The sequence below is a fragment of the Aulonocara stuartgranti genome, assembly GCF_965226115.1.
Source record: "Aulonocara stuartgranti genome assembly, chromosome: 3".
Taxonomy (NCBI): Eukaryota; Metazoa; Chordata; class Actinopteri; order Cichliformes; family Cichlidae; genus Aulonocara; species Aulonocara stuartgranti.
The window spans coordinates 59,193,303-59,220,714 of record NC_138941.1 but is presented as its reverse complement, the minus strand read 5'-3'; the positions used below and the strand labels follow the sequence as shown (position 1 = coordinate 59,220,714).

The 27,412-nt window shown below is 37.6% G+C and overlaps 2 protein-coding genes across 2 annotated transcripts in view; both read right to left on the bottom strand.

Moving 5' to 3' along the window:
- The window catches only part of LOC309701846 (uncharacterized protein), a 124,460-nt gene that overhangs the window by 22,971 nt on the left and 74,077 nt on the right, over positions 1 to 27,412 (bottom strand). The gene's annotated exons all lie outside the window — the stretch shown is intronic.
- Positions 5,280 to 15,243, bottom strand: LOC309703887 (uncharacterized protein). Its single transcript, XM_082528795.1, has 11 exons — positions 15,013 to 15,243; positions 14,800 to 14,844; positions 14,286 to 14,546; positions 13,909 to 14,154; positions 13,604 to 13,717; positions 12,976 to 13,041; positions 10,300 to 10,362; positions 9,955 to 10,011; positions 9,685 to 9,750; positions 9,366 to 9,451; positions 5,280 to 5,312 (listed from the first exon to the last, which is right to left on the bottom strand). Exons 1-11 carry the CDS (start codon positions 15,041 to 15,043, stop codon positions 5,301 to 5,303), a joined length of 1,047 nt encoding a protein of 348 aa, XP_082384921.1. The 5' UTR covers positions 15,044 to 15,243; the 3' UTR covers positions 5,280 to 5,300.

Below are 27,412 nucleotides of genomic sequence, written 5' to 3'. Positions count from 1 at the left end.
AGAGACAAGCTTGTTAGGCTCACCCAGAAGGTGATGCGTCTGTTTGGGGAAAAAAATGTAATGCAACAGTTTTAGATTAGTGGTTGACGGGTTGACTAGGTCAGGAGTTGGAGAATCTCTTGAGAGCTGGCTGAAAGTCACAAGTGAGACACTGAGATGTTTTAAATGAAGGTGATCTGGATGACAGCTGATGCTTTTCAAAGCTGGTAAATCTCTTTGTATTAGCATTTTTGAGTGCTAAAACTAAATTGCAGATTACACCCATAATTTTGACAATAAAGGGCTATTCTATTCTATTCTATTTTTTTTGGCAAGATTCTTCTCCATGTTGTTATGCAAGAGCTAAAACGATGGTTTACCATTCTTTTTTCATGTAAGCCTTTCTGTTTTTTCAGACCATCATTTAGTCACTCAAACTACAAAGTATACAGTCAATCCACACAGTCACAAAGAAGCATGCCATTCCTCCTCTGCTGCCACACCTTGGATCATTGTCACCATTTTAGTCAGTGCTCTGTTGGTGGTAGTGGGACTGTTTCACTTTGGAAAAGATTGCTGGAAAAGAGGTAATGAAAATTATTATTAATGTTATTGTTATCAGATGGAAAATGAGTCTATCAGGCAGATGCATTATCAGATTTTCTCATCCAACGTTTTTTAATACAGTTGAATGTCATAAACTACTGGGCTTGAACTAAGAAATCCTCTATACCTGTTTAATGTGTTTTAAAACAACAACAACAACAACAACAACAACAACAACAACAACAACAACAACAACAACAACAACAACATAAAACTTTTTTGAAATGTATTTCTTTAAACTTCATAGAGGCCGGCAAGGTGGATGCAGGTTGAGTAACATATGTTGTTATAAGAAAGAGAGGAGATATTTTACTGAACAGTAGAACAAAATTACTTCTTTGAATAAAAGGGTTGCTTTTTTTTTTCTCAGGTGGTGATGTCTGTAGCTTTGGTAGAGTTGTATGTAATATTTATAAATGTATAGATGTGAGTGATAATTTGAGCCTTCAAAACGTACGCCTCAAATGAAAACCACATAGAATATAATTTTATAGCTACTGTATCTCAGACAGCTCAGAATAGTAAAATGCCACATGAAGTACAATTTCAGACATGCATTCAGTTTCAAAATTAACTTTATATTAAACCCAATTACTTTCTTTTTTGATCAATAATATTCAGTGACTAGCATTCATTGTCTTTTTTTTTTTTTTTTTTTCTTTTTTTGTGTCCCGTTTGGATCTTTAGCCATCAGAATTGTTGTCTTGAGGCCAAGAAAGATGCCCAGCGGATTTATTTTACCAAGTGGATCATCATGGCCTTGCCATATTGGTCCATTTGATTGACCTTTATTATAATTATGAATTTATTTTATTTTCAGTTGCAAACGGGACAGACATAACTGTGGGATAGGACAGGGGGAAAGAATGAAAGAAAGAGGGGGAGAGAAAGAAAGAAAACCAAAGGGGAGAAGAGACGGTGAGAAGGGGGGGAAGAGAAAAAAAAAAAAAAACTCCTGGGTCACCTGTATGGAGAAAAAAAAAAACAGAGGAGACAGCAAACAACAAAGAGCAACATAATAATAGAAAAAAAAAAGCACCATCACAATAAACTAGCTAGCCATAGATATCAATAGTTACTAAACAATAAACGATATTGTGCAACACTCAAGATTGACAGTGTGCTTTGAGGCAGCAGCCAAGAAAGCTGTAGTCCGCGTCTGTGAATACCCGTGTGTACACCTGTGTGCATACCTGTGTGGATCAGCATGCTTGCATTCCAAAGGTTTCTCCATGTAAAGATCTGCTAGGGAGTGTGGGGAGCCACAGCCCTGTCCTTTATGGTATCAAGCAGGTATGGAGGAGATCAAAACTCCAGACATCCAGAGGCCCCCAGAACACAAGAGACCAAGGAAGACCCACAGACGGGCAGCTGCGCCACTGTCCCAGTAAGAGCTGAGGAGAGTCCCAGATGAGGGCTCATTCAGCAGCCGCGGAGCAGAAGCCAGGGGGAGTTGCAGTGACGCGCCCGCGAGCTCCGCCGGCAGCCAGCTGTGCCTGAGTGACCGAGCCCCAGGCTGAGAGGCCGGGGGCACCCCACCTCCGAAATGGCCCGAGCGAGCCCCAATAAGCGGCCGCCAGGGAGTGAGCCGGTGTGTACCCGGACGCCCACCCCCAGATACAAAGAACCACCAACGCACCGACACCTGAGGGAGTCCACCACCGGCAGGGGAAGTGGTGGTGGGTGGAGATAGGCCTCCAAACCTTGGAAGGCCCGAGATGTCCCCAGAGAGGTGGCATCTGATACCCAACCTGACATATAGACACAAACATACAGGCACACACAGACACAAACATCCATTCCCACCCTCATGCTCTCATGTGCACTTCACACTCAACCGACGTGGAGACAGACATAAAGAGACGCTGTACACACGATCACACTCCCCAAGCGTACTCTACAAACCGGGTCTAGGTACCCCCGCCCCTGGAGGGGCGTTCATTGTCTTCTTTTTTGCCTATGGTGTGGTAATTGGTAATTACTTATTCCACATCTGCCAGGATATTTCACAGAGACCAAAATATTGCACATAAAAAGGGTAGAGCTGAGTGTAAAAGTGTAAAGTCTAATATTTTAGTTTAGTACAAAAATAGCAAAAAGCAAGAAGTTGAAGAGCAGCTGATATTTTGCAGTCAAAGTAGAGTTGACTTGCAAACAGCAGAAATTCAATTAGAAATGTCAGTTTTTGTTAGCTCAGTAGCAACACCTTACATAATGGGCCCATGAATGGCTTCAATTTTCTTTCTAATCTTGAATGTCATTTTTTTCTAAAATTTAAAATCAAATCTAATAAATGCATTAAATAACAGACAGGGATCATGATCACTAATATTGCTGTGGTTATCATTCCCCTCACTCCCACTGTCCCTCTCCATCACAAGCTGAAGATGCATCACTCTCTAGACCAATTTCCAATAGCTTAGGACTCTTTGACACTCAACAACTTGTGATTAAAAGCCATTTTAACTTTAGCATTTAGAAATCCAAAACATCAGTAAGTAATTTGGTATAATCTAAGACAAATAAGTGTTTTATTATGTAAAATGCTTTGGATACCAACTGATTGCATTCCATCTGTTGTCAAAGCAGAAGCAGGAACCAGCAGAGAGATGCCCTCAACAGGTCCCTGCCAACCCATAGCAGAGGATCCCTTCTATTCTACAATACAGTAAGTAGAAATTATGCTTCATGTGCTGCAGTCAGGTAATAGTAATTAGTAAATTTGGGATTTTCTATATAGACAGTTACCTGACAGTGGAATATGTATAGTTTGTCATACATTTCACTCACACCCAAATTTGTGTATTAAAAGCCATGGTATACTGTAAAAAGTATGCAGATTAATTCTTTGATTTTTTTGATGACATTTCTTTATGTTGTGCTTTACATTTTTTCTCCTACAATTCTTTTGTTTACAGGTTGCAGAGAGACAGATGCACATAATCACATCTGAGTAAGAATGAAATCAAAGAAGCAACCCAGTTTTATCACAATGTTGTTGTTTTTTTTTGTAATTAAACAAGCTGTGCATTTTCTGACAGGTTTGGTTTACATGTCTATAAACTGTTAGAGTTTTTCTTCATTCAGTCAGTTACAGCTGCATGTCATTCCCACGGTGTTATACACATATATAAAGTTTGAACATAAGCGTCTTTGCTAAAGCTGAACTTTAACCAACACGTTTGATCTTTCTGTTTTTACACATGTATGAATGTTGTTTCAATAAAAGAGCTGCTGCAGCTTTCAATGACACCCATTGAGGTCAACCTCTAATCTCAAAGTGTCACATTACTTTTTTTTCCAAAACAGATGCAATGAGTTTGTGGTCAGAAATGAAATATAACTGCCATGTTCGATACAGAGCATGACAGACTTTAAGTGTGGTCTATTACCCAGACAAAATAAGTGGTGTTTTGTTTTATTGCTTCAGCTTCTTTTTTGGTCAGACTGGATTGGATTATAAAATTTAGAAGTTATCTATGTTGGGTGAGTGCCGAGTATTTGGTTGTGCATATGGGGTGGGAATGCACGTTTGTGTCCACGTGCGCCTGTTCGTCTGTGTCTATATGTCAGGTTGGGTCTTAGACTCAACCTCTCTGGGTACATCTCAGGCCCTCCAAAGTACGGAGGCCAATCTCCCCTCACCACACTCCCTGCCGGTGGCTGATGCCCTCAGACGTTGGTGTGTTGGTGGTCCTTGTCGTCTGGGGCTGGGCGCTCATGTATGCACCGGCTCACTCCCAGTGGCTGATTGGCGGGGCCGGGCGCCTGTGGCCCAGCTGGGCTCCTTCCAGGGGTTGGGATGCCCTCAGACGTCTCCTCCATACCTGCTTCATACCCTGGTGGACGGGGCTATGGCTCCCCACACTCCCTAGCAGATCGTTACATGGAGAAACCTTTGAAATACAAGCATGCTGATCCACACAGGTGTACACATGGGTATTCACAGACACGGACTACAGCTTTCTTGCTGCTGCCTCAAAGCACATTGTGCGCTGTCTATCTTGCGTGCTGCACAATATCGTTTATTATTTAGTATCTACTGCTAGCTAGTTTATTGTGATGGTGCTGTTTTTTTTTATTATGTTGCTCTTTGCTGTTTGCTTTCTCTTCTGGTTTTTTTCTCCATACAGGTGATCCAGGTGTTTTTTTTTTTTTTTGTTTTGTTTTTCTCTCTTCCCCCCCTTCTCACCGTCTCTTCTCCCCTTTGGTTTTCTTTCTTTCTCTCCCTCTCTTTCTTTCATTCTTTCCCCCTGTCCTATCCCACAGTCATGTCTGTCCCGTTTGTAGCAACTGAAAATAAAATAAATTCATAATTATAATAAAGGTCAATCCAATGGACCAATATGGCAAGGCCATGATGATCCACTTGGTAAAATAAATCTGCTTGGCATCTTTCTTGGCCTTAAGACAACAATTCTGATGGCTAAAGATCCAAACGGGACACAAAAGAAAAGAAAAAAAAAGATTAGTGGTTGACCACAGTGAGTGTTACAAGCTGTAATGATTCTTTTCTTGTAAACAGCATTCATACACATAGAAGACAACAGACAGGTCAAGTCAGGTGCTTTTATTAGCATTCAGCCTCATATGTACTTATAACCATGTGTGTCTGGCAGCCAGCTGTGTCTAACTAACTAGACAAAAGTTATCACAATTTATAAATGTAGAAACCAAAAATCTCTCACTGAGATGTGATTATGTCTTCAATAAGATCACTCTGCAACCTGCAAGATAGAATGGAATAGAAAAAAAAATTAACTAAAACAAACAAAAAACATAGAAACAATTTTTGTATTCTGTACATTGTAAGCCAATTTTAATGTCAACGAGTAGCTGCCAAACATGTATTATCACTTTTGATGTAAAGTATATTTTTCTTGTACTGTAACAAGGTTTCTTTTCTACATACGTATTATTTCATGGCAGCATCATTTAACACAAGTTTGGGAATGAGTATATAAGCTATATACAGTGATGTGAAAAGTGTTTGCACTCTTCCAGATTTTTGAGTTGTTTTTTTTTTTTTTTGTATTTTTGTTACACCTGAATGTCTCAGATCAAAGAAATTTAAATATTAGAGCTAGATAACACAAGTAAACACAAAATGCTGTTCCTAAATACAGGTGTTCATTTTAAGGATGAAAACAATCCAAACCTACATGGTATTGTGCCTTTTTTTTTCTTAAATTTTATTTTTGCATTTAAATTAAACATAACATGCTTATACAAAATCAACCAAGAACAATTACTGTTTTTAACATTTATGAACTTATAAGCATGAAAGGAAAAAAAAGAAAGGAAAAAGGAAGAAAAAGAAGAGGAAGAAAAAAAAAGAAAAAAGAAAAAACAAATAAAATAATTCACGCGTAGTGTGAGGCATGAATTATGATCAGTTATTTTTTTAAGAATTCTAGAAATGGTTGCCAAATCATACAAAAACTCGCCAGTTTCCCCTCTCTATCAAATCTTATCTGCTCCACCCTGGCCACAGACACCATCTCATTAAGCCACCTGTTAAAACACGGGGCCGAAGAAGACCGCCACTGTAAAAGAATACGTTTCTTTGCAGCCAGCATACCCATTGTAATTATCTGTTTTTGTGAAAAGGAAAAAGATTCGACTGATGCAAATGATCCAAGTATAGCCAATGCCACGTGGTACTTTTTTCCTAAATTGGTTTGAAAACCACATAAAAATCTGGCTCCAAAAAGCATTCAAAACAGGGCAATGCCAAAATAAATGTGCAAGGGAACCTTCACCGACTTTACATCTGTCACATAAGGGGGATACAGGATTATAGATCCGGTTAAGTTTAAGTTTAGAAAAGTGTAGTCTATGAATGACTTTAAACTGGATTAGTTTATATCTGGCATTTATTGTATTGTGCCTTTTTAAGGTCATGCAACAGCAACTCAGTTTAGGTCAGTATTGAGGTCAGGACTTTGACTGGGCCACTCCAAAATCTTCATTTGGACTTGCTAGTGTGTTTTGGACCGGCTGTAAAACGCAAGTCTGCTTTGCTGGAGGTCACAAACAGATGACCAGACATTCTCCTTCAGGATGTTTTGGTAGAGGTCCTGAGACAGGAAAACAGCCCAGACCATCACACTACTACCACCATATTTTACAGTTGCTATGATGTTTCTTTTCTGAAATGCTGTAGGTTTTATTACAGATGTCATGTGACTGAAACCTTCCAAAAAAACTAACTTTTGTTTTGTCAGTCCACGAATATTTTCCTAAAAGTCTTGAAGATGTTTTTGGCAAATGTGACACATGCCTTTATGTTCTTTTTGTTCAGAAGTGGTTTTCTCCTTGAATTCTTCCATCATTTATGCCCAGTCTCTTTCTTATTGTTGAATCATGAACTCCGACCTTAACTGAAACACGAGGCCTGTGGTTCTTTAATGTTGTTCTTTGAGTTCTTTTGTGACTTCCTGGATGATTCGTTGATGTGCTCTTGAAGTAATTTTGGTAGACCAGTAACTCCTGGGAAGATTCACCACTGTTCCAGGTTTTTTCCATTTGTGTACAATGGCTCTCTCCGTGGTTCATTAGCGTGCCAAAGCATTAGAAATGGCTTTGTTACCTTTCCAGACTGATAGATTTCAGTGACATTGTTTCTCAGGTGTTTCTTTAGATGATGATGATATTGTTTTTTTGACATATTTTAAGCAGATTCACTTTGTCAGACAGGTTCTGTTTAACCCTTGTATGGTGTTCAGGTCTGTGAGACCCGTTTTCAGTTTTTCTCAAAAGAAAAATTAAACAATTAATTATTTTTTCAAACTGAAATTCATTGGCTTTGGCTTATTTTCTGTGAAGAACATAAATCCGAACTAATTTTCAATGACCTCATACTGTACCTCCCCCCACGCATTTACATTACATACAAGGTGTTCGGGTCCACTGGACCCAGGTCTAATAAGAGTGTTGAAAGTGCAGGTCCTGTGTTCCCACACTCTGTCTTCCTCCTTTCTGGTGCTGCTGATAGTGTTTTCTTCCCCTCCTGCTCCGCACAAAGTTGCAACATTGTTGAAAATTCAACTATCAACACCGTCTGCTCTGACATTCCCACACAATTTACCCTCTTTCTTGAGGGATCCAACTTTTATTTTCTCATACCCTGTCCCACCTGCAAATTAGGAGCACAATACTATAAATAAGACTTTGCCAGTGTGGTTCTTTATCACAACTGATCAAGATGGCAAAAGATTATCTGCTGCGAGGGCCATCCAATTGATTTTGGAACAGAGAGGAGCTTCGGATGATGATGTTGAGAAAGAGGTTTCAGAATATTTCACATTTCTGAAAATTCAGAGTCTGACAGTGACTTTGAAGAAGAGGATGAGGTTGAGCACCATTTAGTAACAAAACAAAGACGAGTACCCCATCTGCAGCCAGCTCCAGGACCAGAACAAGCCCACCAGACAGCAAGTGAAGAAATATGGATGTCAATAACTGGTGAAACTGAATGGTCTTCTTGCCCAAGAAATGAGCCACCCTGCAGAGCTGTTACTGTGATAAGCCAGGGCCAACACGGCTGACAGTTACTCATGTGCAGGACATCAAGTCTTCATTTGAGCTTTTCATCCCAGATTCCATCCAGAAAATTATTCTGGATTGTAGTAATCTAGAAGGAAGGTGTGTTTTTGGAGAGAGGTGGAAGGAGATGGACAAAATTCATCTAAGAACCCCAAAGGCCTACTTTGGGGTTCTTATCCTTGCAGGAGTTTTGAGGTCCAAAGGGGAATCCACAGAATCTCTGTGGGATGCAGAAACCTTTCCGTGCATCAATGTCTCTGGAAAACCTCCACAAAAATTCCAGGATTATCCGTTTTGATAACCGAGACGACAGACCAGCTCGACGGCAGAGAGACAAGCTAGCTGCCATCAGGACAGTGTGGGATAAGTGTGTGCACCACCTCCCCCTGTTTTACAACCCTGGGCCTAATGTCACCATTGATGAGCAGCTGATCCCATTTAGTTGTGAAACATATTGCTTCACGTGTAAATGTGTTGTCTTTCCACTCACTCCACTTGATTACAACTGATTTATTTTTTATAACATTTTATAAAAAAAAAAACAAAAAAAAAAAAAAAACGAGAAGCACATTCATTCATAAATGTGATCTAACAAAGGTAAAGGGAAAAAATTAACCATGTTTACTGTTCATATGTTTTGTAATTGGGATGAAGTAAACATCTGTTGAGTAATTTAACATAAAATTGTTTGATAGTGTTAATTTGGAAAGCCAAAACTCTAGCGGGTCCACCACACCCATGAACACTGGCTGAGTAACAAAAATATGAACACCACACAAGGGTTAAGTGATTTCTTGATTCAACAGGTCTGCCAGTAATCAGGCCTGAGTACTGTTAGTGAAACTGAGCTTTCCAAGCTTTCCGAACAATGTGATTAATCACAGTTAATTCCTGATTTAACAAAAAGGGCAATCATTTTTTTTACACAGGACCAGGTAGGTTTGTATAACTTTTCTCCCTCAATCAATGTAATCGTTAATTAAAAACCGCATTTTGCATTTACTTGAGTTATCTTTGTTATTAAAATGTGTTTGATAATCTGAAACATGTTATTATGAAAATGCAAAACACTAGGAAATCAGGATGGGGCCAACACTTATTCACACCTCTGTATATCTATATTATAACACTGGAGTTAGCATTGGAGTGTCCACACTATGAAACCCATTTATTCATCTTTATCACATATCATCTGAATGCAACACGTAAGGCATAACTGCCCCCAGTCTTACCGTCTGGATTGGAGAATAAAAGGGATCCTCCGCTATTGGCTGGTTTATACCTGGTGAGAGGATTTTTGTGGTGGATTCTGATTCTGCTTTGATAATAGATTAGATTAGATTAGACAGAACTTTATTAATCCCTCGGGTGGGTTCCTCTGGGAAATTCGATTTTTTTTTTTTTTTTTTTTTTTTAGATTAGATTATAGATGGAAATAAATTAGTTGGTAACCCATATTTCTATATAATAAAACACTTGTTAGGTGATGTTTCTGCTGTTGCTTAATCTAAGCATCACTATTAAATGGCTTTTAATCACAATGAGTCTCACCTTGTGGCTGAGTGTCACCCTGGGCTAAACTGTAGTAAAAGCTTCTAGAAGACAGTTCACCTTCATCTAATAGAATGAAACCGAAAGAAACAGTGGGAGTGAAAAGATAGGTAACCATAATAACATTATGGCTTTTAATCACAATGAGTCTTACTTTGTGGCTGAATTTCACCCTGGGCTACCTTATTGTTTCAAATACTAGGTGATATTTCCTTTTTTTCTTAATCTTAGTGTCACTATTAAATAACTTTTAATCACACTGAGTCTTACCTTGTGGTTGAGTGTCCCCCTGGACTAAGCTGTAAATAGGTCTATTGGACCGTGCATCTGATGAAGAGAAACAGTGAGAGTGAAAGGATAGATGACCACAGTAATATCAGTGACAATGACCAAGGATTGCTAACCTCTACATTCAGTGGTTTAAATTTAAGAAAAATGTTGAATATGTTCTATAATAAAATTGAATTAGTTTGAAGCCAATTTCTTATTTACCTTATTTACACTAATAATATTAACACTTATTTACCTTCGATTGTTTCAAATACTACGTGATATTTCTGCTTTTCTTGATCTTAGTGTCAACAACAAATGACTTTTAATAACACTGAATCGTACCTTGTGGTTGAGTGTCACTCGGGACAAAGCTGTAGTAAATGGATGTAGACGACAGTGCATCTTCTTTCATCAGAGAGAAACAGTAAGAGTGAGAGGATGAATAACCACAGTAATATCAATAACAATAATCTGTGTTTGCTTTTTAATATATTCATAGATTTTCATTAGAATTTAGTAAAATTTCACATTCACAGTTAGATAAGAATGCAGCTTGTTGGTTAGTTAGAAATAAGATAACTAACCAACAAATATATGTTTATATATATTTCATCAGATTCATCAATCATTAATCTATGTTATAAAAGCTAAATCCTAAAGTTAAATTAGCAAAATAGTTATATATGTTGAGTGACTGCTCTATCCGCCAGTAGCTGGGGAATTATATGTACATGTTTATCATAGCGAGAGCAGTCGCTCTAGTAGCCATCATGGAAGGACAAGCCCTGCATGGTATGTACCACTGGCAGATGGAACAAGTGGTTGACATCCAAAAATCCAACGAGTGGCTGTACAAAGCTGGACTGAAAGACAGAGGCACTAATCATAGCAGCACAGGAAAAAGTTCTGATCACAAGATCCATAGAGGCTGGGGTCTACCACGCCAGACAAGTTTGTTTCCAGATACAGACAGACAAACTGTTGATGGCTAACCAACATGACATAGTAGTGGTAGACATAGGTTAAAATTTCTAGAGTACATGCCAAACAAGCCTGTCAAGTATGACCTTGAGATTTTCTGGGTTTGGGATTCACACATCCCCAATGCAATATCTAGAATGTTTTCACAGGGATACAAATAAGGAAAGAAGTTCAGAAGAATTTGAGGGAAATCACTGTCCAGCATTTGTGCGCTGATAAAAGCCACAACTCAGCCACATGAAAACAGCAGACAGGACAGGTCTAAAGACAACAAGATTTCAGTTCCAAATAACAAAGATAATTTGTTAAAGTCAGCAGTCCATGTGGGAAATACAATGTATATATGTGCAGTGATTAAAGCCAAAACTCAAAGCTCCAAACAGTGAGGGGACAAAGCAAGAAAAGATAACACAGACAGGAATTGTGTAGACAGTTACACACACGCTCTCTCTCTCTCTCTCGCACATACACACAGACACACACACAAATGGACGTTGACATCATTCTATTGCTGTTGTGTCACTTTATGACATAAATTTGACTGTGTACCACGCTATATACCACAGGTCTTCAGGCTGGCAGTAGTTTAACCGTTACTTAAAAAGCCATCTCTAGACCCAGTGGTCATAATTAATTATTGCCCAATCTCTAACCTTCCTTTTATTCTCTGGATACCATTATTTTGGCCTCCAGTAACACTGTGAGGAATCTTGGAGTCATTTTTCAACAGGATATTCTTCAATGCACATATTAAACTAACACTCTACTTTTCAGATCAGGCTTAAAACTTTCCTTTTTGCTAAAACATATATTAAGGGCTGGATCAGGTGACCCTGAATCCTCCCTTAGTTATGCTGCACAATAATGTTTAATATTTAGTATTTACTGTCATATTCCCATATATCATTGTGATGTTGTTTATTCTATTACTCTTGTTCTCTTCTGCTTGTTTTCTTTTTTCTTTCTCAACAGGTGATCTAGGTGATCGATAGATGCATTTTTTTTTTTCCTGCCCATTCTGTTGGTTTTTGTTTTTTGCCCTTCTCCCCCGTCCCTCTTCTCAGCTGTTTCTCTTTCCCTCTTTCTTTCTCCCCTTCTTTCCGTATTCAGCAAGTGAAAATAAAATAAACAATAAAAGATGAATCAAATGGACCATTACGGCAAGGCTGGGATGGTCAATTTGGTAAAGTAAATCCGTTGGGCATCTTTCTTTGCCTTTAGACAATAATTCTGATGGCAAAAGAGCCAAACGGGACAGGCAAAAAAAAAAAGTTATGCTGCAAAAGGTGTAGACTGCTGGGGGATTCCCATGATGCACTGAGACCTCTCTGCATTTAATGATACTTGTTATTAACCTCTGTCTCTTTTCCACAGCATGTCTTTGTCCTGTTTTCCTTCTCTCACCCCAACCGGTCGCAGCAGATGGCCCCGCCCCTCCCTGAGCCTGGTTCTGCCGGTTCTTCCTGTTAAAAGGGAGTTTTTCCTTCCCACTGTTGCCAAAGTGCTTGCTCATAGGGGGTCATATGATTGTTGGGTTTTTCTCTCTATGTATTATTGTAGGATCTACCTTACAGTATAAAGCACCTTCAGGTGACTATTGTTGTGATTTGGTGCTGTATAAATAAAATTGAAAATTGAATTAAAATTAATTATGTTATATGTGTTCATGTTTTCACCTTTCATTGAGTTTTTAACTCCTATACTTTTTAAGTGCTCAATTAAAAGCTGTGTTAAATATTTATGTTGAAATGAAATGCATATCAGAAGTTGTACTTCTTGCCACATGTAACCTTTCTGAGCTGTATGAGGAAACTCAAATCTCTCACTGTAGATACAGTTCATATCTGAAAGAGACTTAGAGTCTATGTGGTTTTCATTTGAGGCGTAAGTTCTCTAAGCTCAAATTAACACTACCATCTGCACATTTATAAATAACACATACCCACTGACAAAACGTTCAGACAGTGCACTTTTTTTCTGCTTACGACTTCATAGAAAAAGTATTGTGCTACTGCAGTTGAAAACTCATAAACATACCTTTCTTCTTCCTGTTTTTTCTTACGGCAGCACATGTTGCTCTACCTGTGTTCACTCTACTGGCCTCTATGGACACGGAAACACAAAACATAAAAATCATTAAAACGCTGATAAACTACGTTTTAGAGTAATGATGTTAGTGTAATGCACAACAGGCATGTTGATTTCCAAAAAATGCATAATCTAATTAGGCAATACATCTCTTGGGCTGAGAATAATCTCCTAAATGCTATCATCATAATTATTTCAAGTTCTGACATAAAATAATTTCTCAAATATAAGGTACAGAAAGTATTTATTATAATTATTAAATTTGTTCCACTGAACAATAAAAATGAACAGAAAATATTAACACAGTATCTCTGTTCTGACCTGTTTGAGCTTCAGTTGTGCCTTAACCATCTACGTTTAGAAAAATGAACAAAATATTTTTCAAACATTATATGTGACATGCAATTATCACTTTTAATTTGTCCATGTCAGAACACCTAAGGTGCCTCAATTCCAGATTAATGTTGCAAAGAAAACATATATGTTTAGTATGTACAGCAAAGCAAAAGCATTGAATCCAAAGTTTTGCATGAAAAGAAAATATTTTCAGTATTTTCATTACCTCTGTCACACTAACCTTTGCTAAAGTGATACAGTCCCATGGTCACAATCAAGAGAAAAAGAAATAAAATCATAGCAGTGATCCAAGGTGTGGCAGCAGGGGAAGTGTGGCTCGTCTCTATGTGACTGTCTGGATTAGTAGTTGAATTCACAATTTGAGAGTCCAAATGACAGTTTGAAAAGAGAGAAGAGTTCAGTTAAGACAACAAAAACCCCAAATGTTCATTTTCAGATGTTCAGTGTTTATTCAGACTGACACATTTTAAATAGTGTGTCAGGCTCAACAGTTTTGCTTCATTTTCATATATCTTTGTGTTTCACCTGTGACTTTCAGCCAGCTCTCTGGTGATTCTCCAACTCCTGAGATGTTACACTTGTAAAGTCCCTCGTTTGATTTTGAAACTCTGTGGATGGTCATGTTTCCTGTGGAGGTTCTATGGATAAGACGTCCATCTTTGTAGAAATCAGCTGTAAAGTTGGAGGAAGCAGTTTTGTTTCTGCAGCTCAGAGTCACAGTTTCTTCCATTAACACAGAAACAGCAGGACTCTCCAGGATAACAGAACCATCTGAAACAACAAACATTTGATATTTATTTAATGTAAATTTAAATAGAAAGCAATATTAAATTATAACCAATATCAAGTAATTAAAATTTATCAAAAGTTGTTGTTCTTTCTTTATTTTTCTTCAAACGTACTAGTGACACAAATGTTGATACTGTTGCTCCTTATTCCTCCTTCAGTCTCATACCAGTACTCTCCACTGTCGTCTGTATAAAGATTTCTCATTTTGCAGGATGATCCTGTTGGTGTCCTCATGTTAGTTTTGTTACATGCATTTATTTTCCTTTTAAGTTTATTCAGAACTTCACAATAATCGACTCCTTCACAGTGAAATGTTGTGGATTCATATTCAAAGAACTGCAGTCTGTTTGGAACAATATGAAGAGAAACTGCATCTGAAACACAGAATAAAGAAAGATTATGTTTAGATTCTTATTACTTAAACTGATGTACTAGACTTTAATAATGACAGAGTAAAAATATATATATTTTTAATGTGTATCATAAGTCATATGATGATTAATCATCACAGGACGCGTTTCGCTAAAATCACAAAAGAACAAGAAACAACAACTTTTCTTCTGAATTGCTCTCGCCTCCAAAATGTTTAATAATTTTAATATAGATGAGAAAATAGCATGTACACACCAATTTTCAGATCCTGTGCACCCAGCAGAATCATGCTGGCCATCACTAAAGAGACACAACAAAGTTTCATATTTTCTTTTTGACTTTTACAGCTAAGAGTAAACGTGTCATCACATCTTATAACTGGATCACAAAAATGCATTAGGTTACTGTATCTTAAGGTAAAAACAAAAAAAATGCAATATGGTCAAGTGGAAATGAGAAAGTACTCACACAGTCTGATGCACAGAGCTCTGACGTCCATGTTGTCTTGCTGCAGACTAAACACTGCAGAGTAAACTGAAGTGTTACAGCAGTTAGCAGAGGTATCTTCTTGCTAATAAATCTATTTTAACATTAAATATTTTTGTGACGTTGAACACAATAATCCAAAGAAGTTGAATGGCTTCTGTGTCATGTCAAGCCACCTTGTTTCAGTTCACTATCAGTGGGCGGAACATGAAACCAGTTCTGTTTGGTGCAACTTGTAGGCTGGTTTGTTATGCTCACATCCTCAGTTTAGGTGTAGTATGTGCGTCACTGGGAACTTGTTCTTTTTTTTAATAAGACAGGAAACATTTTTTTGTTATTTTTAGATTTCTCTCTTGTAAAGGCGACACTGTGTGTCAGTGCGATTACTTGTAAAAATAAAGGTTAAATAAGTAAAATGCTGAGATATATCACAGAAGTAGTGAACATTTTAAATCTTTTCTGGCATTCAGAAAATCATCAGAAGATCTTTCAGCCATAAGACAGATAAGACAGAGAACATAAAATAATGCATTCTGCTATTTAAACATAGTTCATGTACACATGACCGCACATAATGATTTCATTTAGTTAGAAAGTGAAATGTGAAATACCTTCTCTTTTCATCAAAATGATGTCCACAAAAGTGGTGCCTCATTATTTCTAAATTTTGGTTGAAAATGGTTCATCTTGATGCCTGCCTAAAAACATTGATTTGCTAGCATGTTGTAGGTTCATTAGATGTTTGCATTAATGAGCAGTTGAACAAGTGTACTGTTGAAAAATCCCAATCCTTTTAATCTTTGGGCTGAAGGAAGGACAGTGCTCGGTGTATAAATGCTCAATCAACAATTCTTTATTTTAATACAATTCAACAATCAGAGCATTAAAGCGTCCGGACGGGAGAGATGCCTGCAGAGGGTCAGCAGCATGTCTCAAAATGGTAGCGAATCACACAGCCTTTTATAGCTACTGACGACCCCCAGCTAGTCATAAAAGCTGCATCTTCACATGTTTTTCTAATTCTTAGCGAGACTGGCTCCTGACCTTGGCTCCCTGTCTTTCTGTGTGAAAGTAGGTGGGGGTATGGTATGTGGTTTTATCTCTGTTCCCCAGACACCAAGTCTCCTGCTTGTAACCTTCTTCTATGATTCAACAATAAAGCATGTCAAGAAAACAGTGTAAGACATTCACAGCCGATCAAGGATACAGAGTGATGCACACTTTATCTAATGGCCTACAAAATGATTATGTTCTTTTACTCAAAAGTATAATAAAGACTAAACTACATACACAGCACACCATCTAAACTAAAGGATAATATATGTCCTACAGCTGTTATCATAATTCAACTACATTGACTACTGGTCATAAACTAACATATGTTTTACTACTGGTCTCAACAATACCTCTTCAAAAGGCTACCAACTCCTTTGACAACCATGAACTAAAATCATTAGTTAAATTGGAATTGTAGAAATGCTTCAGGGTAAAAAAAAAAAAAGGTCAAAAAAGGTCAAACGTTTTGCTGGGGGCAATGTTTTAAAAATTCAGTGTTACTTATTTTCTAAATTTCAATTCTAATGAAGGCACTCAGCTTGAATCGTTTTATTACAGCATAAATGAAAAAAAAGTGATTTTTTTATTGCTCTATTTTCTGTTGCCTACATTGTAGATGAACTTTACCTTCACAAATAAAGAGGGAAATGAGAACAGTCAGAGCTTGATGTAGGATTCTGGTGCGGTAAAACTAAAATAGGTTGCAGGTTGACAGTTTACTTTCTTTATACTGGACATTAAAGGTCATATGAAGGTGGAATGAATCTAAGCATCATCACATTAAATTGAAATTTATTAAAACCCTTAACATGAGTAAATGTAATGTCAAAATCACATATCAGTGAAGAAAAATTGAGGCTGCTGTGCCCAGTGCTAGTTTTCTGCAATAGCTCAACTCGTTCAGAGTGATGCAATCACTTAATTTGCTGATTGGGTTTTATTTTTGCTTTCCTGTAATGTTCTGCTGTGTGGCAGGCAGGACTTTAAAGTGGCAGCTTTATTGCTGGAAGTCATTATTACCAGTACAAAACAAAACTAGAAACAGAAAACTCAAACTAAAACATTAGAAAAAAAACAGGAACTGAGAACTAGAGTTACTTGGAACACAGAGGGAAGAAACACAGCATAGTGAGAGAGACATGGCAACTTACTGAGAGAAACACAGGGCCTAAAGTACACACAGGCAAATCAAACCTATCGAGACAAAAGAAGCAATGCAAAAAACACTGACAAAGGACACAGATTATCAAAGTAAAACAGGAAGCATGATACCTACGTAAAGACACAGACTCAGAGACAGGGGCTTCACATTGAGACATGACTGACTCTGGAACAGAGGGAACATAGGCACAAGGGTGACTATACATGAGACAGGACAGGCACAGAGAAAACATGGGAACTGAGGCTAACCACAGACTAAGAAAAAGACAAAGAAAGGAACTAAGATCACTAAACACAAACGAAAGATTAAAACAAACAGGAATAACAATCATCAAATATCAAATCAAGATCTGAAAACACAAATACTGGGTCGTACACCCAGTTCGTGACATTTCCAAAAGGAAATGTGGATTGAGCAGCCATTTTAAGGTCTTAAATAATCAGGCCCCATCTTATCTTAATGACCTTGTAGTACCATATCACCCTATTAGAGCACTTTGCTCTCCCACTGCAGGCCTACTTGTTGTTCCTAGAGTATTTAAAAGTAGAATGACTGAGTACATGAAGGCTCATTTTTATCCTGATATTTGGACTGATATGTCACGGTTTGCCCTGGCAAGGACCCAAACACAGGACTCTGTGATGCAAACAGTGCACTTTATTTACAGTGAAAGGAAACAAACAACAATAAATCCCCGTGCTCTCCCATGTCGTGCCTTCCTTCCCAATAAATCCATGTCTTGTGCTCTCTGGTCCTGTGTGTCTGCACTCCCCGTGCTCGCTGCTCTTCTGGCTTTCCATGCTCCTCCTGCAGGAAACAATAGCAGCACTCAACTATAGCAGGCATGCACTCAAAACCTAAACCTAAACTGGAAGACTAACATGGAGTCTCACGCAATGATCCCGCGTCGGAGGAAGCTCCATCGCTCTCCTAAATAGCTCCCCCAACGCGCCCAGATTAGCAGCAGGTGTGTGGCAAGGCTTCGGGTGCGGCCAGACCCACCAGGTCTGAAGGTGCCTGTAACTTGGCCACAGAAAACAGCTACAGACACATGCACACACGAACTAATAACAATAATAATAACAACAACAACGATAAGAGTCCACACTTCTCACGGACCCCCGAGTCCCCAGAGCCGGGTCCGTGACAGATATAATTTTAAATATTCAAGTAGAAAAGAGCTCCATTTCTCAGCGTCTTAATCATATAATCTTTTCACTTCTCAAGACACTCAGTCTGACCTAAAACAACATTTTAAAATGGCTTGTTTTCTTTGACTCTACTGAACAGTTTCTGGTGCAGCATGAAACAAGCCACCATTTATTCAGTGTGTGCACTAGACCTGACATAGAGACATGCTCAGTAACCTTTGCAAGTGTATTTCACCTACCAAAACTTTGGTTCATCCTTTTTGGAAAACAATGCAATGTGACACATTTACATCAGCAGTTGACCACAGTACCTGCTGTTTAGAAGAAATGAGCAGCAGCAGCTTTTTCTTTTTCTTTGAACAGCATTCATGCACAAGCAGAATGAGCAGAAGCAACAACTGGTTTAATTAAAATTCTACATAACAGACAGAAGCGTTTGTTAGCATATTAACTTTATTGGTACTTATAGTTCTTTATAGTTTTGTTATATGCAGAGTAGATAACATACAGCTTGTTCAATTGTAATAACAATGTGTGATAAATGTCTTCACTTTCACTCAGATGTGATTTTGACTTCATGCCGCTATTTTTCTGAGACCTGTTAAATTTACAAGAAGTACAGAACAAAAATGTATTTATTTTTCTTTAAAGGGTAGAAAAAAAGCTATTGTTACTATTGCAAACCAAAATTAACTTCACAGGGCATCTTCAGTACAAACATGAATTTTTTGCCATGAACAATACGTTTTATTAATATTGCTAGTATTTAATATTTACTACCCATCACATATTACATGTTATCTGAATGTAATGCACAAGGAATCATTAGTTACAGTTAATCTCACCTTTGAGTTTAGTCTCACCCGGGCGTAAGGTGTAGTAAATGGCTCTAGAATATAACATGTCATCCTCTAATGGAAAGATGCAGCCATAGTGAGAGGACAGACAACCACAGTAACATCAGTGACGATGAAAACTATTTGCTCTTCACTGTTCATTAGGTCTTATTTAAAATCTTAGGAAAATCTGACAATCAGAAGAAAAATATATCACTCTTACATCAGAACATTATTATTCTGCAGTTTTATCTTAATGACATTAATATCAGCTGCTCTAAACAGTTTTTTGATTGTTATCCTACATTTTATTAGCATAGCTAGTCAAGCTTTAGTGTTTGTTACTTTTCCTAATATCACTTTTAATTGATATTTAGAACCTATCATATTTAAATAGAGCACATATGGAATCATTAATCTCACCTTTAAGTTTAGTCTCACCCGGGCTTAGGGTGTAGCAAATGGCTCTAGAATATAACATGTCATCATCTAATGGAGAGATACAGCCAGAGTGAGAGGACAGACAACCACAGTAACATCAGTGATGATGAAAACTATTTGCTCTTCACTGTATTCATTAGATCTAATTTGAAATCTTGGGAAATCTGACAATCAGAAGAAAATAATGTCACTCTTACATCAGAAAATCATTTTTCTGCCATTTCATCTTAATGACATAAATATCAGCAAATCTAAACAGCTTCTTGAGTTTTATTGCACATTTCATTAACATAGCGAGTCAAGCTTTCCGTTGCTTTTTTAGCATCAAAGAGTTGAGAAATAAAAAATATATATTTTACGCAATTTGTGTATTTCTTCCAAAACTGAAATTTTGAAAAGTTTTGGAATATGTTTCTTTTGAGTCTCTCAGGTTTTTGAAGAGCTTAATTACTTTAATTAGTTTCATTCAAATATTAGAGTGAATGTTTCTTTCTAAATAATGTGTACATATTTAACAAAGATGTAGGAAAAACAAGACAAAAAAGGAGAATGTTTCATTATTTGTTTTAATTTATTTAAATTGTTTTAATTTATTTATAAATGAATGTATAAATTATAAATGTATTTATTACTCTGGTATTATTACTAAAAAGATTTTATAAAAAAGATGCCTGGTTAAATATATTTCCTCTTTCTGTTGTAATATACATTGTTTTTATTTTTCCAAATATAATAACAATTAATAGACACAATATTCTTGTTCAGACACAGTTTGATTCTTGGCTGAGCCTGAATTATGTGGTTTTATTGACAGACTAAAGCATCTCTTTAATAAAGAAATAAAGATATTAAATGTGATTTCGCAACATTAAGCATGACATAAATGTAAAACATTTTTCAGTTAACAATATTTATGGTGCAATGATTCCAGATTGCTTTTGGTTTAACAAAGCATAATGTGAGTGTGCAAAAAGCAAAAGCAATTAACACAAGGTTTCATGGCTTTTAATGTACAAATTATCACAATGCAGGGACTCCAGCAACACTTGTGGCATTCATCAGGATCATGCCCCTGATGAAGACCTAGACCCGTTGGTCAGTTGATTAAGTTGTTCCTCTTTAATTTTAAGTGTAGCTAGAGTCCCTGCGTTGTGAGTCTTTCATCCTCTCCATGTACATTTGAAGTAGGAGAAGTTGTGCCAGAAATTTTTGCAGCAATATACAAAATATTACCTTTACTTCTGTACAAGCAATCGTTGACAAGGTACATTCCGAGGAACAGCAACAGAGCGTCCAATAAAGTAAAGAAAAGGATCCAAGGTGCTTCCTCAAAAGCTAAAAGGCTCGCCTCTTTGAAGCAGTGTGAATGTTGAATGTGAAAAAAAAGTTAAAAGAGAAAAGGAAGATAAAATACCTGAAGGTTACGCAAGGTTTTAAAAAATCTGGGATATTTTGCGCATCTGATTAACTTACTTATATTTGATTGATGAAAGAAATAAAACACTAAGTAAAATACAAAAAATTGAATTCAATTGTTTGCTCCTCCAAAATGGAAAATTAAGTTTAAATAAACAAGAACATAGCCGGTACTCACCAACTCTTTCAGCCTGAACACTCAGTAGAATCATAGTGGTCATCACTGAAGAGATAAAAGAGATGCAGACTTTTACAGCTATGGGCTACTTTGGTTTTAAAGTAAAACAAACTAAATCACCACATTTTAGACAGAATTTATAACTTTAACCTTTTTCTACTGTGGATTAAAAGAATGTGACAAAGAGGACATCTAATAACCATTTAATAAAATTGCAGTCCTGGTAAAAAATGAACAAAATTGACATATTTTTAACAAGACAAATAAAAAAGCTTTTATTTATTGCACATTTACCTATTTTATTTATTATTATATATGATATGTATATTTATTACTTCTGTGTATTTATCTTTTTTTTAAACATGCATAAATTTTTTTAAATATGGAAATTGAGAAATTACTCACACAGTCTGATGCCAAGAGCTCTGACATCCATGTTGTTTTGCTGCAAACTGAAGACTGAGATGTTATGGCTGTTTTAATATCAAATATTTTTACAACTTCATGCAATGCAACAAAGTTTAATGAAAGTAGTTTCCACTGAGACCGATTTGCTCTTATGACAAGAGGAGTGATAGTGACGTTCACAATCAGTGGGCGGAACAAGAAACCACTTCAGACTGTTGCTGCATCTGACACAATTAGCAGGCTGGTTCATGTTTCCCATGCTCGCATTGTTACTTTGATGTTCATCACGAGCTTATAATGACCTAACTGATGGTACAGTAGTATCATTACAGAAAAACAATATAAACTTAAATCTTGTTCATAGTTTACAGTCTCTAACTCTATATCAAATTTATATTTTAATAAAATATTTCAACACATCAATAAACAAATAATATAAATGAACAGTTTTCTTGGTGGCACAAGAGAAACGTTAAGGAAGGATATGAAAGCCATCAATAGTTACAATCTTTAAATGATTTTTGTGGTAATCTGTTCAATCGAGGACAGAGCTGGACTGGGACATAAAATCGTCCCGGGCGTTTTGACTAGAAACTGGCCGGTATTATAGGAAAAGCCATAAAGCCTTTGAATGAAAACAAACACTGTGACAGTGATGTACACTGCCTTGTTGGTATATGTATGATTTCTATACATTTTAATCAGATAAAAACTTTGGTTATTTATTAAAAACTAGGCATATTAAATGAGAGTAAGAAAAAAAGTATTTCTTTGTGCCCCCCCCCCCCTTTCCTGTTAATGCCCTACCTGGCCCTCATACCAGCTGTCAGTTACAGATAAAGGATCCTGGTTTTATTTGTCTCTCAGAAAGTTCATAATTTCCCTCCAACTCATTCATGTCACCTAAAAGGTAAACCTGTTTTTCCATCTCCTTCTCTCACCCCGATCGGACGCAGCAGATGGCCGCCCCTCCCTCCCGCTAAATAAATAAAATTGAATTGAATTGAACTGTTCAGCTCTGATGATTCAGTAAGGACATCTCCTGCTTACATCTTCATGTTTCCCTCTCACCACATATCCAAACTGATATCATGACCAGCAGCTTTTATGGCTGTGGCTAAGTTACTGAAGAGTGGGTTACTGTAGGTGTACTGCAGGATGATGCTATGTGATAAGAAAGAGAGATTGCCATGAGTCTGCAAAATCTGCAGATACCTTGGTGCATGGAATGAGGACATGGTCATGGTCATGTTCTGTCATGTAGAGTAACTGTCATTGCATTCTGATGGTAAAGGCAAAAAAAATATCAATACTACAGTCTAAATATCAGCAGAGCAAATCAATATGCTTTCAGATGTGTGGCTACATGTTGGTGACCTTTACCTGGATTCTGACTCCACTAACAGGTGAGTCATGACTGGTAATCTGAGGTGGGACACTGTAAGACAGTCATTTGGAATTACTTCAATGATCTCAGCGTTATGGAAAGAAGTCAAGTGGAAGACCCAAAGAAATTTTCACCAGCACTGAGCTGGAGGATCCAACTGGCTGTCTGCCAAGACACTGGATTATCCTTGATCCAAATAAAGGCCGTTACTGGTGCCGACTGCAGCCCTATAAACATCAGACGGCATCTGAGACTGGAGGGCTTCAAAAGCACAAAAGGTCTTCAAAGGCCTTGTCTCCTTGAACACCACAGGACTCCCTGTTTGGACTGTGCAAGAGTGCACCAAACATGGGAGATTGAAAGGTGGAAGAAAGTTTTATTCTCTGATAAGAAATAATTTAACTTTGATGGACCTGATGGTTTCCAATGTGAGACGTCCCTGAGACGTTTTCTGCATGTCACAGTGGAGGGGGCACAATAATGTTCTGTGGTGCTTTTTCCTCCAGTGGAAAAATGGAGCTTCAGGAGGTGCAGGGGCATCAAACACCACTAAGTCCAGATATTGCAGAGCATCCCTCATGACTGAGGGCCCTCGTGTATGTGGGATCGACTGGGTTTTTCAACAGGACAATGCTACAGTAGACAATACCCACGGGACAAGGGACTTCTTCCAGAAGAATAACGTCAGTCTTTTGGACTATCCTGTGTGTTCCCCTGATTTAAATCTAATTGAGAACCTTTCAGGATGGATGGTAAGCGAAATTTACAAGAATGGACAAGATTTCCTGACAGATGTCCTTCGTGGGGCTGTCTTCAATATTTGGAGAAATGTTCGCAATCAACTCATGGAAACACTTGCATCAAGCATGCCACATGAATTTCTGAAGTGATCAACAATCATGGTGGAGCTACTAATTACTGTGTTTATGGTTTGAACTGATTTCTGTTTTGGAGGGTTTATGCGTTGTTTTCCTTCCCAGTGTCGCCAAACTGCTTGCTAGAGGTTCATATGATTTTTGTTTTTTGTATTATGGCAGGGTCTGCCTTACAATATAAAGTGCCTTCAGGCGACTACTGTTATCATTAGGTGCTGTATAAATAAATTGAAAATTAAATTAAAATTAATTATGTTATATGTGTTCATGTTTTCACCTTTCGTTGAGTTTTTAACTCATATACTTTTTAAGTGCTCAATTATTTTTTACCAGAATAGATTAAAAATAAAACTAGCATTTACTTTCAACTTATGTTGAAATGAAATGCATGTCAAAAATTATACTTCATGACACACGTAACCTTTTTGAGCTGTACAAGGAAACTCAAAGCTATCACTGTTGATACAGTTCATATCTGAAAGAGACTTAGAGTCTATGTGGTTTTCATTTGAGGCCTAAGTTCACTAAGCTCAAATTATCACTACCATCTGCACATTCATAAATAACACATACACACTGACAAAACATTCACATAGTGCACTTTTTTTCTGCTTATGACTTCATAGAAAAACTATTGTGTTACTGTGGTTAAACGACTCCTCGGAAACATACCTTTCTTCTTCCTGTTCTTTCTTACAGCAGCAAATATAGCTCTACCTGTGTTCACTCCACTGGCCTCTATGGACACGTAAACAAAAACATGTATCAATGATTTAAAACATTGTTTTAAAAACATTGGTAAACTACATTTTAGAGTAACTAGATCTTAGTGTAGTGTACAACAGGAACGCTGATTTCAAACCATGCCTAATCATCATAATTATTATTTCAGCTCCTGACTTAAAATAATTTCTCAAATATAAGGTACAGAAAGTATTTATTATAATTATTACATTTGTTCCACTGAAAAACAGGGTTAGGAGAGATGACCCTTTGTGTTCAGCAGAAAGACACGGACAAAGGCACACACACACACACGCTCACACACACACACACACACACACACACACACACACACACACACACACACACACACACACACTGCTTTAACTGTTACAACACACCATTTAAGGTTTTAAAATGGGAGTTGTGTCATTTCAATAAAGGCTGCAGGGAAGGCTGGTTCTTTGGAGTTGGCTGGAAACAGGTGGAGGAGCTTTCACCTCCAAGGTCTGTTCCGACCAGACTTCCCTTGCAAGTTAATATGGATGGCTGTTTGTCTTGCTTTGTTAAGAGGTAATAAGTCTCTGAACCAGCAGGGCCTGCAAGCGCAGACCCAACACTGACACATTTTAAATAGCTATGTGTGAGGCTCAACAGCTTTGCTTCATTTTCATATATCCTTGTGTTTCACCTGAGATTTTTAGCCAGCTCTCTGGGGACTGTCCAGCTTCTGGGATGTTACACTTGTAAAGTCCCTCATTTGGTTTTGAAACTCTGCGAATGATCATGTTTCCTGTGGAGTTTCTATAGAATTGACCTCCATCTTTGCAAAAATCAGCTGTAATTTGTAGGAAGAAGTTTTGTTTTTGCAGCAAAGAGTTACGGTTTCTTCCATTCAAAGGAGCTTGCAAAGAAACACTGTGTGGTGTGGGTGTGGTCTCTGACCAGCTGCAGAGGAGGGGTGACGCAGTGAGCTCCCGGGGCAGCGCAGGGGCGGGGTGAACAGGTGTGTTATATATTGGCAGTGACAGTCAGTAATTAGTTACTGATTACCTTTTTCAAGTAACTTGACCAACACTGTGTACTAGTGACACAAATGTTGATAATATTGCTTCTTATTCTTCCTTCAGTCTCATACCAGTACCTCCACTTTCATCTGTATAAAGATTTCTCATTTTACAGGATGATCCTGTTGGTGTCCTTATGTTAGTTCTATGCACGACTTTCTCAACTTCTCAAGTCTCAACTTTCTCCCTTGTTGTTATATTCAGTTTGAACTCCAGCAGGTCGTCTTGATGTCTACCTAAAAACACTGATTTGCTAGCATGTTGTAGGCTCATTAGATGTTTGCATTAATGAGCAGTTGAACAGGTGTACCCAATTAAGTGACTGACGAGCAAAAAAACAAAAAAAAAGAATCAAATTTTGTATTAATCTTCTGTGGAGCTAGAATAAACACTGTATTGTGCAGTTTTATATAACATTAAATGGTATAAAATGTAATAACAGAAACCAGGTTGCTCAATGAGACAAGATGATGACAGGTTCTTCAAAAGGCTACCAACTCCTTTGACAACCATGAACTAAAATGACTAATTAAATTAGAATCAGATAAATGCTTCATGGTCAAAAAAATTTGAATGCCTTGGCAATGCTGCGTGGGGTTTTGTTGGTGGCAAGGTTTTTTTTGTTTTTTTTTCTTAAAAACATCAGTGTTACTAATATAACTTTTGTTTTTCCAACTTCCAAGAGGGACCACTTCCAGGGGCCACTACATGTATTAGTATTAGTACATGTTCAAATTTATTTCATTCTACATTTTAATTCTAATGAAGGCACTCAGCTTGAATCGTTTTTTTTACCGCATCAGTGGAAAAAAACAATGATTTTTTTAATTGCTCTATTTTCTGTTGGCAGTGTTGGGGAGTAACAGAATACATGTACCGCCGTTACGTATTTAAAATACAAAATATGAGTGACTGTGTGTTTCCTGGGTGAGAGAGCGCCTTTTCGTTGTTGTTGTTGTGCTAAGCTAACAGGCAGAATGCTACAAGCATAGCTCTTATGGGTCTGTGAGCGCGAGGAGGGAGAAAAAGGGGAGTGGAAAGGTACGAGCTGTCGTCGAGGAAAAACGGGAGCTGGAAGCATGTAAATATAATAATAACCACTGCAGCCAAGAAGAGTGCCTGACGAGCCCAGCTGTAAGTAAGCTATTAGGACTCGACTGTACACCGTGTTCGTGTTTTCCTCCGAAACAATAAGTTCCGTTGGAGCAGCCTTTCAACGCCTCTCTCTGTCTCTCGCAAGAAAAGTTGACCCACACAACAAAGTAAAGCTATTTTTCAGCTACTAGCCGACAGGGACCCCGCCGTATTAGTCAGAGGTCCCTTTACTACAGTTCGGAGTCGCGGACCTTCAGTAAAATAATAAATCACACAGCAATAGTACATTCATGTAGTTGTAAAAAGCATGATAATATATTAAGTAATCCAAAGTATTCAGAATACGTTACTCTCATTGAGTAACGTCACGGAATACGTTACAGAATACATTTTGGGGCATGTATTCTGTATTCTGTAATGGAATACATTTTAAAAGTAACCTTCCCAACACTGTCTGTTGCCTACATTGTAGATGACCTTTACCTCAACACATAAAGAGGGAAATGAGAACAGCCAGAGCCTGAGTTAGGATTCTGTTGTTGTTGTTTTGTTTTTTTTAACTATACCTCCAGTACATTACAGTCCAT